The sequence below is a fragment of the Hippoglossus hippoglossus genome, chromosome 12 (assembly GCF_009819705.1).
Source record: "Hippoglossus hippoglossus isolate fHipHip1 chromosome 12, fHipHip1.pri, whole genome shotgun sequence".
Classification (NCBI taxonomy): Eukaryota; Metazoa; Chordata; class Actinopteri; order Pleuronectiformes; family Pleuronectidae; genus Hippoglossus; species Hippoglossus hippoglossus.
The window spans coordinates 4,879,754-4,894,822 of record NC_047162.1 but is presented as its reverse complement, the minus strand read 5'-3'; the positions used below and the strand labels follow the sequence as shown (position 1 = coordinate 4,894,822).

At 41.4% G+C, this 15,069-nt stretch overlaps 1 protein-coding gene across 1 annotated transcript in view; it reads right to left on the bottom strand.

Annotated features, from left to right (window-relative positions):
• Positions 1 to 15,069, bottom strand: part of LOC117771822 (netrin receptor UNC5D-like) — a 180,229-nt gene that overhangs the window by 69,959 nt on the left and 95,201 nt on the right. The window contains exon 2 of the mRNA XM_034602605.1: positions 2,084 to 2,290. Within this exon, the coding sequence (XP_034458496.1) occupies positions 2,084 to 2,290 (207 nt within the window). The remainder of the gene's footprint in view (positions 1 to 2,083; positions 2,291 to 15,069) is intronic.

The window sequence follows — 15,069 nt, the reverse complement described above, 5'->3', positions numbered from 1 at the left end:
TGGCTATTAATAAAACATCCAAAATCAACAAGATGTTTGAAATGAATGGACCTACATTGATTAAAACTAGAAGAGAGGACCTGACCAGATGGGGAGCCCTGCCACTGTCTTTGTAGTGAAGAGCAGAGATAATCAAAATTAATGTTTCCCCCAGATTGTCTTTTATGATGTCTTCTGTCCCACTTCAATTTTCTGAATATTGGTTCAAAAACAATTAAAAAGCCTTTTTTAATGTTTATTTGGGGGAATAAAAACAAAACAAGAATCGGTCCCAATAAAGAAAAGGGGGTCTAGGTATACCAGAAATAAACACATAGTACTTGGCCTTTAACGGCAAATACCCCCTTGCTCTGGGCCGATCACAAACAGTATGAGGTCAGTAGCTGGATTTGGCTTGAACGGAAAATTGTTGCGACCAGTAAAAAACAAATATCCCTCACTTCCTTATGGTGCTGTCTGAAAGTCAACAAAAGTAGCGATCCAATCTATAGCTTCACATGTGAAATATGGGAGAGCCTATTGTTCACTGCTGGAGGAAAGACTTATTAATAAAGAATGGAAAAAGGCAGAATGTTAAATATTTGGTACAAATCGTTGAGCAGGAGAGAATGATGTTATTAAATGAGATTAAAGCTTTATACAACCTTAATGATCTGTATTTTCTGCAGCATTTATCTATATTGCTGAAATTTATATCACTGGGTACTATCCTGGCCACAGATAAAGATACAGATCATAAATTAAAATAGATTGTAACAAATAGAGGTACAGTATCCAAACTTTATAAAGTTTAATCACTCTCCTTTTGCAATGAAATGAATCAAACCAAATCCCAATGGGAACATGATCTGGGGAAACACCTACCACTGGAACAATGGGACACCATGATCTTTCAAAATGTGTTGGATACAAACTTATACAGTTGAAGATTTTATAATGAACAAAAATAATCCCACAGAAACTGAACAAAATGAATCCTAATAACTTATGTTGGCACGGTTGTGGTAAATTAATACATATGTTATGGCACTGCCCAGAAGTAATGGAATTCTTTAAATCTGCAATCTGTTGGCTTTTCCTATCTATAAAGAATCATACTTATGAACTGGAAAGTGAGAGAACCTAATTGTTTAAATAACTGGCTAAAGAACTTCATAGAGCTGGTAATCATGGAACGTGCAGCCTCGGCCACGCAGCAGCATTACAGAGACAATGAATTACAAGGGGCCACGGACACTTACAAAAGAATACATCAATAAGAGACATTTAGTTTAGGGCTGTTTTATTTCGATAATAAATAGAATAGATATAAAACCCTGTAGACAGAGCGAATAAGCACTGTTATGAAGAACTGATTGATGCATTTTACTACAAGCAAGTAACTATGTTTTATTTGACTGCATATATTTTGTCTGTAACCTCTGACGTACTGTCTTTGTATTACATAGTCGTGATATTTGTATCTCTTATTTGTCTTGTCTATTTGTGAACAAAAATGTAAAAAAAAAAAAAAAATCAAATAAAGACGAATAAAGATGAAACAGAAGAGAGGGAGACTCAAAGCGCAGGGAGAGGCGCAGCGGAAATGTCCATGACAAGCACTAACAACATGGAAGAAAGAATTGGCCAAAGTTCCAGATAACGTCGATAACATCTACAACGGAGCCGAGCAACACATTTTCCATCCCTGGTCTTATTTAAATTAAGAATACTTCATTCAGTTCACTGTACCCATTTCCTCCACGCACAGTTTTTCATGCTCACAAATACTGTGTTGCTTTAACCCAAAAGTGCCTGTACTTTTATTCGAGTTAAGAACGTGTGTACTTTTACCACATCTGCTCACGTTTTACTACCATTACTGGCTATACCCCAATCGTTACTATTGTCATTAGTCCCTTCATCTGTCAGACAAGTTCTTTTGTCTAAATACTTTGATACACCTCTCACCATTTTGGTTAGACACTGTCTTTTCTCATCAAAGTTGTAAATATTGTTACTTTGTTGATGTGCCCTGTTATAAGCGATTTGTGAATATGGGCCATACCAATCAAATTATATTTGATAGCAGCGTGTGTCATACCTGTGCCCAGGTCGGTGTGCTCCTGAGACATGTGCTGGCTCTGGTGGACCCATTCACCGTTGCACTTGAAGAAGATTTGGAGAGCGGGCCGAGCTTGACACTGGAGCTTGATGGGGTAGCTCTTGACGATGTAAGCGTCAACGGGCTCCTCCAGGAAGCGGGGCAGCGTCCCGGACTGGCCATGCTGCAGGGATTCACCTCGGGCACCTGAGAAATAAAATGAGATCAAAGAACGACTTTTAAAAGCGAACATAAAGCGAAAAAATAAAAGGTTAAATGGTAGTATTGTCACAAACTCAACAAACGTAGCTCTATTTTGCCAAAGCTTTCACAACCTACACACACACACACACACACACAAACAGACTCAACTAGCAGCCGTTCTTCCTTCCAGCGATGACTCGCTCAAACAAATCATTTAGGAGACCAGTGTGAGAAATAACAAGAAGAGAACATCCCCTCATCCCCACAGTCCATTCTCAACACCAACATTATTAGTTTGTATCGAACACTTCAATAACAACATGTTTAATATTTTAAGTACTCGATGATGTACACAATGCTACAAGGCATTCAGCAGAAAGGTTGGCAACATTTTATTTAACTAACCTGCAAAGAAATATTTAGGATCTAGAAAAAAACAAAAAACTATCTTTTTAAAATTATTAATAATTCACGTAATTTCATACAGCTGAAGGCAGGAACACAGGGAAATTGACCCAAACACAAACACCTTAAGGCAGCCAGATGTAGTGGAATGAAATAAAACTGGCTAACAGGTGGAGGGGAGGATAAACTGGAGGTCAGGCAGCCAGGTAACCAATCACAGGTAACCCAAACATGGCTGATCAGTACATAGGCAGCGGCTAACACAAGGAGATAGTCAGGAACACACGGGACACTAAACAGAAGCACGAGGGTAACACCTTCTGACAAAATACCCAATATTCACTAATCCCCTACTTCACTGTGTATAAAGGATAAAAGTATAAAACTATGTCTGGTTATCACGCCGCTACATCAATATAAGTAACTCCCACAAGTAAAAGAAAGGAAGAGCGATGCCGACAGTCTGTGGTTCTGTGAGCACGTTGCTCCTACGTGTCGGGTCGGTTATGTTCGGCTCCAGCAGATGACAAAGGTTTATCTTTTCCTCTGATGAGAATGTATATCTTTCATAAATATACTCATGGGAGTAGGTAAAAGGATTTTGTGGGTCTCTGAACACCCTTGTCCTCCTCAGAGATGCTCTAACAATCCACACAGAGCTCCACGGGATGCTTTTTATTTTTGCTCCACAGGATCCTCTCAGAACGGTGATGTTGTGTTTCAAAGGTATTAATTGGCCAGTGGGTGGAGATTTTATCTGCTTCGGAGCAGGTTAGCTATTCAGCATAAGTTACTGTTGTGTTTTACCCCAATACGAAGTGACACCCTGAAATAAACCCGACGTACCTTCAGTTAGAAGTCTACTCACCCCATCCCTGGACACTTTGTAACAGTTGAAATTGTGAAATGTGCCTGTCAGACTAACTGTGTCTCCTAGTTATGAAAGGAGCAACATCATTTGCTGATGTTTTCGTTTTTTTTCCCTATGTTGGTTGAGAGTAGCACACCTTTGTGAGAGCAGATGCATGTAAATGAGTGACTTCTTACATCAACTCAAGAGTAACATTTTGCTTTCATGAGGTTTCTGTCCCAGCACCTGCGTGGACGTGACTTTTTGAATCCAAAAACATTTAAAATACTTATTAAAACACACATGTTCTCCAATTCTTTTGACTTTCCATTAGTTTCTTTGAATTTTATTCTCATTACCTGACTCTGCAAAGCAGCCTTGGGAACCCTAATTGCTAGGTACTGTATAAAGATATATATTAAGTCACATATTAGTCATATTAGTAATTTTAAATCAAAAAAGAAAGTAGTTGGTATAAATGACTGGAAAATAGACCACACTGAACAAAATAAAGAAATCTAAGAGTGCTGTGGCAGATCTTCAGCAGTCCTCTCTGTTTGCGCTCTCTAAAGACAGGTGATCACAGTCACACATTATCAGCCATTACTCCCTTCCTCCTAGCCCGTCTCAGGTGTGTTCCAATCGGAGCACGCTTCGCTACATCTGAGGCCCCGCAAGTGTAATTACACTCTGACTAATCCCCAAGTTAGGTGGAACCTCTTTAATGCAAGTGTGGAGGGTTTAGTGAAGCAAACTGTCCCGCACCCGCCTCTCCCGATCCCACCACATGTTTCTCCACTGTGATGGGAATACCTCTGAAAACCCCATCAGGATTAGAGAAGCCACTCTCCCTTTCTCTCCCTCCCTCCCTCCCTCTCTCTCTCTTGAGCTAATCTAATCCTCCTACCGCTCCTTCCGGATGTCTCCTGATTGAGGGAAATAGATAAAAGACTCTGTGTGATTCTCTGGCTGTGAAAATCACAGCGCTCGCTCACTGTTCTCCCCTCCGTGCGACACAACCACATTCTCCTCCTCGTTCCTGGAACCGCGGCTGAACAAAGAGACATGCCTTTAATTCCAAAATGACTAGCCCCGGGGCAAGCTTTTTCTTGTACAGAGTGCTCCAATTTGTTTTGCGCACGGAGCATTGACATGCTGTGTTGTGTTTGGATAGATGCAAAACATAGACGTGAGTGCGCATCCAGACAATGATGGATGGGAACATGAATACGCAAACACACAGCTGTCAAAAAAAGCCAACCTCCCACATGATGATTCATTTCTTAATAGATCAGGCATTATACTAATGCGTGTGCCAACATGAGTGTAAATATTACCTGCAAATATCAACATCAGTAAGGTTTAGTAAAGGACTACAGGCCTTATTTCAGAGGTAGTTGTCTTTTCACGTTTCATTTTTTATTTAGCAGGTGGGAAAGCACTGCAGCAGACAGATTAGGAGAGACACAGGAGAGGAAGCTCTGGTGTGATTTAACCTCAGGCTGGTGGTGGGACACGCGACCCTGGGGGGGTAGTGCAAGCACTTAACTATCTTAGCATCGTCTTTGCCCCTTGAAATTGCTGAATATAGATCACAAAGTGCATCGTTGAGCATATATACTATAGGTTGCCCCTCCGGCGCTGCACCTCATAGTACACACACACGGCAATGAGATAACTTATGCTGTTGTGAAGTGAGATGTGGCTGCAGGCTCTGTTTTGAGAATCTTAGGCCACATCCACACTCCTACATTTACAACTCTGCTACAGATGCGCCACTTCGTCCACACTACTCCGGAGTTCTAGAGCCGTAAAGCAAAAGAAGTTTGGAAACACTGCCGGCGCCATTTTAGTTTGAAAACTCTGCGGCTGCGCTTTAGTCTGGAAGAGCAGAAATGGAGATGTTTGGAAACAATGATGTAGACACCCACAACCACTTGCTTGGTTCTTTTCGGTCACGACTTCGCCTTCGCTGATTCGTCAGGCTCCTATCACATGACCCCCTTTCAAAAGAAAACAGCATTAGCATTGGCCACCAGTGTAGAATGCAGCCAGGATATATAATTACAAGCATTGCTGATCCTCTTGTCTTTGCTAACAGCTGTTTACAATGATTCAATGTGTAGGAGACCAGCTAGTATTTGTTTATATATTCAGCAAATCTGTAGCAAAAGCTTCCTGTTTACGCCGGCACGCACATGCCCAGTATACGTGAGTGGTCACGTGTTAGTATGGACAGGGATTAAAACTGGTAGAACCAAAACAGTGGTGTGGACAGAGATCATTTTCATTTTAAAACACTGTTTTTTAAAAAAAAATTTATGAAAACGTGGCTGTATGGATGTAGTCTAACATCCTCGTCTCATCTACATCTTGTGGCCTGTGCAGGGCTGTAACTGGTTTATCCACATGTTATAGGACAAGCCTGAGACCCACATCTTTCGTATAAAATGATTCACCTCTGTCATTCGGGGCGACTGCTATGCCTTGTGCTTCACGGTTTCCACAGTGATCTACAACCAATGCTCCAGCCTGGCAATAACACATAAGGGGCACAGACACATCGAGCCCAGTCTGAGAGGAAAACAAGATATCACTGCCAAAGGGCTGAATGATGGCTCTATCACACTCCCTCTCTCTTTCTTTCGGTCTCTCTTTCGCTCTCCGTCTCCGTCTCCCACACAAAACAAACTTTTGTCCTGGAAAACACAGGCGCTCTGCTAATACTACATCCGCTGTGAGAAAATTTCCTCAAGTGCAGCAAACGCTCCATCTATTCACATGCAAATTTAAAAGCAATGGGTAAGTGCAGTCTCTTATGTCAGTTCAATGTATTCATAGCTTTTAGTGAAAATCTAAAAGAAATGAGGGGGAAAGAGCCCCTAGCTGGCTGGTCTAATTTGGTAAAACCCAGGCTACCTCACACAGAGGAAGACGACTGCTGCTCCAGCACACTCGCACTGATTTGGAGAGACTGAAGGCAGCAGCCGGGCTGATGTTTGCCAAATTCTCCTCCACATTTGGCAAACAGCAACCTTGTTTCCTGGCAGAGAAACTGCTGCCGTGTTTCCATCTCAAACACCAGCTGATCCGAAAGATAGTCCACTTCTTGACACATGCATGGCTGAGGATCGGGGTCAAAGTTAGGTCAATGCAACGGCCTCCCTACAAACACCGGGCCCTAAAAGGCAGGAGTTCTCTGCCCGCTGCATTTTGTTCCTTACATAAGCACCCAGAGTGTTGGTACACCAACCCACATGTCATGAAATTTGCAGATGACATGGAACGTCTTGCCCGCCTCAGAGCTCAGACTCAAGATTATGGAGTTCATCCAGTGATGCAACAACTCCTGCTTGGATCACAATACCACAAAAACATGGAAATGCTGGTGGAATCAGAAGACAACAAGATGTACAAAGTGTCACATGCATACACAGCAAGTGAAGAAACAGAGTGCAACAGTTGCTCGGGTAGTGTCTTTGAAAATGAGCTGAGCTTGATGTCAAACACTATAATAAAGAACCAACAAAGACTATTTGAGTCTAAACTGGAACTTTGTAGAAAATGGAACTGGAATAAAGTAAAGTTTTCTTCAATCTGCAGAACTGCTGTTTTGAAGCCTCAAGTTTGGCAATTAAGTCTAGCAGCAGTTTTTTAAACTATAAGTAACCATATTTGGAGGATCAGGGGTTGAACCTGACCTTGTATTGGTAGCTAACATGGCACATTAACATGAAAGCAGGCTCTGCATGTTCCAAGCATTAAACTTTGATTGTTGTTGTTATGACGATTGCGCTGGCACAAAACTTCAGACACGCCCACCATGAAGTGTTAACGCAACGCATACTTGTGATTCCAGTATCAGAGCTTGAGGAAACTGCACACCCGCCTACTCCTGCAACCGGCAACCATTGAATGGCACTTGATGTCAATTACACTGTATCCATGCTCCATTGCGTACGGTCCTTTATTGTCTACTTTACACCAAATGGGACCATATTTACAAAATGAAAATCGTGCTGTATTGAATAAGAAATTAAAATAGTCATTAAGACATTAAACGCTGTAGGAAAATGTTTACTGATGTTATAAATCAGCTGAGAAATAGAGTAATTTATTAAGACTTAAACTTGCAACCAGTGAAGTCACTCTCTGCTGGTCATTTGAGAGGATACAGGCTATTCTCTCTGGACTCTGAGACTACGTCCTTATTTATTTAAAGTCTAAACTTGTAACCCCTACACTGACTCTGAACGACTCCCATATGGTGAGAGGTTCCATTCCCGGGATGCAGAACTGATTGCAGGAGGACCCTCTTTGTGCAAGTGGCTGTTGAACCTGAACCTTTTGTCTCCGCTGCACAACAGGAAGTAATTATAATACCTCTTCAACACGCAAACCGCTTGTATGACATGGGACACAGGTTCAATCTGATGACCATCGACAATTCTTGCAAAACAGTTGGTGTTGGGTTAATACGGGTCAGCAAGACATGGTTCACAAGTGCAGCTTCACGTCACTGCCCGAAAAGTGTTTTCAGGTTTCAGTATGATTAGAAATAGTTTCTGTAGTTGAATATTTTAGGCTTTATTTACTTAATTTTTTCACCTTTTGGAAAGCAATTGCAGCAACGTTTTGATCATGTTCAGAGCTAAATTTATGGCACAGAGCACTAAACCTTTATGTCGTTATATGTGTAATATCTATACCCCACTGTCGCAGTCACAGGGCTACGCGTTACCTTCCTGCAGAGCGCATTAGAACCTGGTTGTTGGCAGGTTTGTGTAAATCTGATAATTTGTATTGACACATTTAAAAGAAACATGAGATATGATGGATGTGAACGACCTTGCGAGCTCAGTAAACACAATACCAACACTATCTACGCTTTGCTGGTTTTTAATACAAGATTACTCATTTGTGTCCCTTTTGTGCCAGACATATCAATTGCGCCTAATGAAAGGCATTCATTGAACAGGACTGAATATAAATGGCCACCTTCACAATGGCACCAGTGATCTCTGATTTCAAACCCCAACAGGTGAGAGGCAACAAACGACTAATATCCGACGAACAGTGAATGCAAATGACCACAAACAGAGAGCAAAATGGAGGCTTGGCAGCGTCTGTTTGTGTTTGCGTGAACGAAAGGAAGCAGAACAGCGAGTGGAGGAGAATATATGGCTTTAATAAAATGCAACGCTGCCTTAATGTGTTATCCAATAATCAGTGGCTCGAAGCCGAAAGCACTTCACGGTAACATCTCATTTTCAGAATTATTCCAACATACGAGGAACAAGGGCATCCTCCAGAAGTGCTGCAGTTTTACATTATTACCAGAAGAAGTCTTACATCTCCAGTGCAGTTTTACTAAGAAGCGGGGAGAAAAAGTGGGCAGAAGCACAGGGAAGTTTTTCATCTGCTTTAACTCATTACAAAATGTTCTGCATTTTCAGAAGGAAGCAGCTGCTTTGCCAATAATTACTAAAGTAATCTAGTAATTAATTATTCGCTTCTTAATTTTGAGTCAGTGGCATGATTATTTTTTAATTACTTCACCATGTTGACATTTCAGTAAATAAGGTGCACGGTTAGTTTGTGAACGGGGACATTTTCCGGTATGCCTCTTTGCCCACTTGTCGACACAGACTTTCAGGCTAATGTGTAAATACATGAATAAATACAGTTTGGCAATGGTCAATGCTGGATAAATTATCTAAGCCCGGTGTGAGGTGTCTTCATAGGCAGCGTTGACGCAGATCCGTGCAGCAGATGGACGGTCGAGACTGAGGATCAGAGGTGAGGCTAGCAGAGGAGATGGGGGTGGTGGGAGATTGGTGAAGCAGATGATAGGTGGGCGTTGACGATAGTGAGAAGCACAGGGGGAGCATCTGTTCAGATCATCCAAGTGCACAGCAGAAAAACAAAAAAAATATCTGTTTTTTTCTTTCTTTTTATTTAGGAAATGCTTATAAACCTGCGAAAAGAAAGACACTTCTTGCTACTCAGCCAACTTTGGCCCACTGGAGGATCTCAACCTTTGCCATGCACACAGCCCCCACACCCACTTCCTCTCGCTCTGCAGAGATTCCTGAATGACAGGTGCACCACAGGGAAAAGATAGACAGGCAACGATGGGATTTCTTGATCTCCCGGCACAACAGCAAATGGGTTGAGAAATGCAGTAACACGTGAAAAGCCTGATTGTGTTCAGTGTTTTTCTGACACTACCCATGATTGAACCACATCAAAACACATCAGCCTACAGCTAGAGGTGTCCCTCTGACAAGCTGACAGGAAATGAACTGCTCAGCAACCATGCCTTATTCACACCAGCTGGAAGCACACGGGTGCTGCTCGCAAAATTTGACTTCACTGTCTAGTTGAAGTGCGGCGACGTTGCCGTGCTAGTCTCGCATCTTGCTCAAACTGAAGAAGGATTAAACTAAAGGTGGTAGCCAGGCAAACACCAGATTTTATACCGTTATTTAAAATCACTTCACTGTTTCTCCCTCCCTGTCCTCGAGCGAGTCTCACAGCAGAAACGCCCGCAGCTCAAAAAGAAATTACAATAACTTCATTTGCACCGGGAGTCACAGAAGCAATATATTTCTGCTGTGCCTCTCTGTCTCTTAAAAACAGCGTGGCCTCAACAGAAAGAGATGCCAGAGCGCTTTGTTCAAATATTGATGCAAACCTCTCATCTGTCAGCTCAGGACACACACACACACACACACACACACACACACACACACACACACACACACACACACAGCGGGCTCTCATAACTAAAGCACTCCGAGGCAAAGACAGTTTTCTTTACACACAGACCAGATGCTGTCCAATCAAAAGAAGAACAGGCGAATGTTGACTCTTTTGCTCTGATGGACTATTTCACACTCAGACGACCACGTTTTTCAGACTATCACACTATCTGACGCTCAGACTCAAAGCACGATGCAAGTGATTTAGTTAGTTTCAGAGACATATATCATTTTCCGATCCAGCTCCATCATTTTTAAAGAGCAAATGCCCTTCTGTTAAAATGAGGTGTGACAGGTGCATTGGTGGCATACGGAAAGCGTCCACGCTTGTAATAGATCTGAAGACGGCAACGCAGAATTTGGCTGTTATTCTAGGGGGGGTAACTATTAAGATGGTAAGGTGGGCGCATGACGAAGAAGCTTTCTTTCTTAGTACCTGGCAAATCCAACATTACAATGGCAATCCGCCGAGGAACAAGCACACTGGCTTTTACAGGGCTTGGCATTCAATGCATGTTAAGCCCAAAACACAGCCATGATTAACTGATAGACTAGGTAAAACCTTTTTCAACCATGCACTCCGAGCAGTGACCTTTTATTCAAACAAAGGATAGAAATGTCTTCACAAGTCTAGTTTCCCTTTCTCTCTTCAGTAATGGCTGGTTTCAAATTGACTCTCACACATGGGAGCATCTCTGTATGAGCAAACTCTTATCTGCTGCACAGCAGTCTCACCGGGGCAGTGGGGGGGCTAGGAGCCTTGGTTAAGGACACCTGGGTGTGGAAAGGAAGGACAAACACTTGCAATAAACCTCTCTGTCAATATTTATCCTGCATGTGTGAGGAGGGGCACAGTGAGAGTATTGGTGGGATGCAAACAACATCACAGATTAATATCAATTGACACTACCACACTTTTGGAATCGCTTCATAGAGAAGATCTGAGTTGGACACACAGGCCACTGGTGGGAAGTACATTTTTTATGCATCTGTACTCTGCAAATATCAGTACTTTCTACTGTACTATATTTTACAGCATTGCCTTAAATGGTCACATAGTTTGGTTTTTTAAATAATCAATAATGACGAGGAGAACTGGTTTAATGATCCAATTAGAGCGGGCAGGCAACATTAGACCCCGCCTCCTGCAGCAGCATCACCGATGAACAAACATCAGAAATGGATTTGGAAGACACAGTGACTCAGCCATTCATTGCTATGGAGATGCAACTTGTTTTCAGTATCTGCAGCATAATGTTTTAAATGCTTCCTCCACTACTGCCACAGGCTCATCAGCAGTTACCTTAGAATTTCTAGACTTTTTTTGTCCTGGGTTTGGTCTCTGAGGCAACGCTCGTCTTCTTGGTGGAGGTTGTTGCGCAGAGGATGCTGGGAGGAAGATGACAGTATTTCTGGCTCCTGTACTTTTTTCAGGTAAAAAAAAAAAACTGTGAAGGTGCAGTGAAGATGTACAATAACGTGTCATACATATTAAATTTGCCCAGTTTTACATATTTCTGATAGGGAGCGTTTTATAGCAATTGTAGGAACTTTGGTACTTTGGTGTGGGCACTGTGGTGTGGGCACTGTGGTGTGGATTTGCTGTTTTGTTATCTCCTTACTTCCTTCAGATTCATAGTGTTTTTCTGTTTCTAAAAATATTAGCGGAATATATTTTTGTTGTGAAAACAACATTTTATTTTTAAAGAAGTATGTGTATTTAAACATGTGCACAAACCAGCGTGTGTGTGTGTACAGTCTGTGCGTCACCCACAAACACCCAGGTGGTATGTGTGTCTTCATCAGTGTTATGACAGCTTGCCAGCCTGGTTTTGGCAGCAGGGAGATAGTGCTTCCCTCAGCTCTCCCAGTAATCAAAGAGTAAACATGCTGAAGCAAAAGTGGGTTACCTGGATGTCAAACTGACAAAAAAGTCTCCGATCGCTACTCTATCAACTGCGTCTGCTTACGATTTTACTCATACACATTAATGTTAGGAGGGAAACAAAGCTTAAAATAAATGCTTTTGTATTCAGAACGTCAAAGAATTCACAAGAATACTTTTTCCTCCACCAAAGAAATGAGGAGTGTGGACTAAATATATGACAAATAAGCTTTAGACTTGTGTGTATCAGAACAGAGAGCAGGGGTAATCCTAGAAAATCCACTCCAACTTGTGACTCTGCTTTTCAGTGACTGGGCATCAGTGATAGACGGCATCAATGTCAATAGAAGTACACAGTTATGTCCTATTATGTGACAGTTTTGCTTCAATATTTAATTTGAATAATACAAAATATTTTCCTGAACCTTTTCTTTTACACTTTTATTACAATAAACGAGACATGACTGCTACTATTAAAATGTATTTCACTGCAGAATTAAAAGAAATATAAAAGGTTTTCAGATTTATGACTCAGGCGAGTAACATAATACATTAACTTACGCTTACATTATATTTGCATCCAACTCGAAATAGATGTGGCATTCACATATTACCAGGTAGAGTGAGGATGATAATTATTCTTAACCTCATATTTTCCACAGCATTGGGTCAGAGTGAAAACTTTTCTAGAGCCGAAATAACTCTTAAACTCACTGTTACAATAAAACTAGCACCAGGAAACACTGATTTATTGTCTCTGATTCTACACAGCATCAAATGGGTGAAACAGATATAAATAACAATATTGTATATCTACTACAGATTGAAGAGCTTAGCCCACATACCCAAAGGTTTTAGTTCTCAAACTGTGGTTTAATGTTTCTATCCTCTTAGTCATTTACTCGATATAAACTATTGCAGTGCGCAAACAGCCAGGGTATACTTGTCCAGTGGTGATGTGGGTTGCAGCTTTCTTTGTGAAACTGTAAAAGTCACCTATTGTAATTGAGCCGCAGGAAATAGAGACCGACTATGGGAATCAGTCTGTTGTGAACACCCTGTTGTCATAATCGCCAAAGTCACGTGGATGAGTCCAAGCCACTGCTGCTACAAAGTGCTGTTCGCCTTTTTATTTAGAATGGATTAATATTTAACGCATCACATGTCCACATCGCACCAAAGTAAACATTGCATTCCCTTGGGCCCTTAACGATACACATGGCAAGGGTGAAGCCTATCATATTAACGCTTATCGAGATGCTTTCCACACAGAGACAGACACAGGTTTCTGGAATTATTAGGTAGGTACATGACCAAATATATAGCACACATCATGCATGTCGTAGTTTGGCTGCTCTCCAATCTGTGGTTTGTTTTTTTAGGTAGAACTTCTCATGGTAACCTAACTACAATGCCGACAATGTTAACAGGCTGGTATGAAAACAGTATTTTTCACTGTTTTTATGTCACCTTAGAATATGCTGAAAAAACATTAAACCTACAATCTCGGTATTTTTACTGAAATTAAACATATTTCTGATTAGCAACAGAATCCATCGTCCCTGTACTCCTTTGCAGTACTGATACACAGGAAGTTAAGAATGCGTGTACTCATTACAACAGTAACAACATCACTGTCTATAATTATATCTCGTTAATATCCGCCTCACTGTTTTCTGTTCACTTTCCTACAGTCACACCAGAGCTGTATCAAATCACTGCGAGTGCAAACTGAGCATTTCTTGCCACTGCTTGTTCACATTAGAATCATTCAACTGGTGAAACATTGTGACGCAATCACGGAACCCTCAGTATTTTTGTCAGAGCCGAGGTTGATGCCGACAGCAAATGTTCATCAAAAATGCAGAAAACAAGACATTTTCTGGTTTTTCTTCTCTTTTTTGACAGCGGATCAGTTTTAAATAATGCAGGGAGCAATGAAGCAGTAGGCATGAAGCAGGAGGCAGCAGCTAACGTGAGCTGTGACATGAGGAGTGGCAAGAGACAGACTGTACACCATTGACCTCAGTGAGGGAAACAACTCTTTGTGCTCTGCTTGTTGTGTGGAAAACCACTTATGTAATATGTAGCATGGAATCCGTTGATTAAAGAGAAATCTCTTTGTTCAAATAACATGAGCTTGTTCCCCACAATGCCCCCAACAATAAGTACCAGTAGTATTATATCTTACATCTTGTTACAACCAGCAATCATGGATCAAATCAATATATGACGGCCAGTAGTGATGCTGTGGCAGACTCTGATAATAACTTTAAGTTCTGACTATAAATAAAACACTATAGGATTATGTGTACAGTGCCAAATAATGTTTTTGTCTGTGTTTGTTTGTTTCAGGGAGGGATCCAAAGGTGGGGCCAGGGGGGCACTGATTTGATTGGCCCTTGAAGAGCCCCTGACCTGTCAGTAGTCATTTCGTTTTAATGAACTAGACCCTAACTAATTCTTCTAAGCTGTTTTGAGGTACATAATGTGTTTGAACAAGGGAGATTTTTTAAAAATACATTCATTGATGTGTGGCATTGGTCAAAGCTATACAGCTAACGGTCAACAAGCAATGACTTAAATGTGCACCTCACTGAATCAGGAATTGAGCATGGATGCTGGACATAAAATTGGCCTTTCTGTGTAAATTCTGGCCACCTCATGGCCCCTGATTTAAAAAAATCTAGATCTGCCACTGGCTTCTTTCTTTGTTAGCAGGATTACACAAAAACTACTCAACAGAGCCCATTCAATTTTGGTGGGGATCCAGATCAGTTGGCAGAACCAGGATCCAGACTCAGACAAGTTTAAGGGGACTCATATTAATGAGTGTGTGCAATTCGGTTCAGATCCAAATAAAAATTCTGATGTAGTG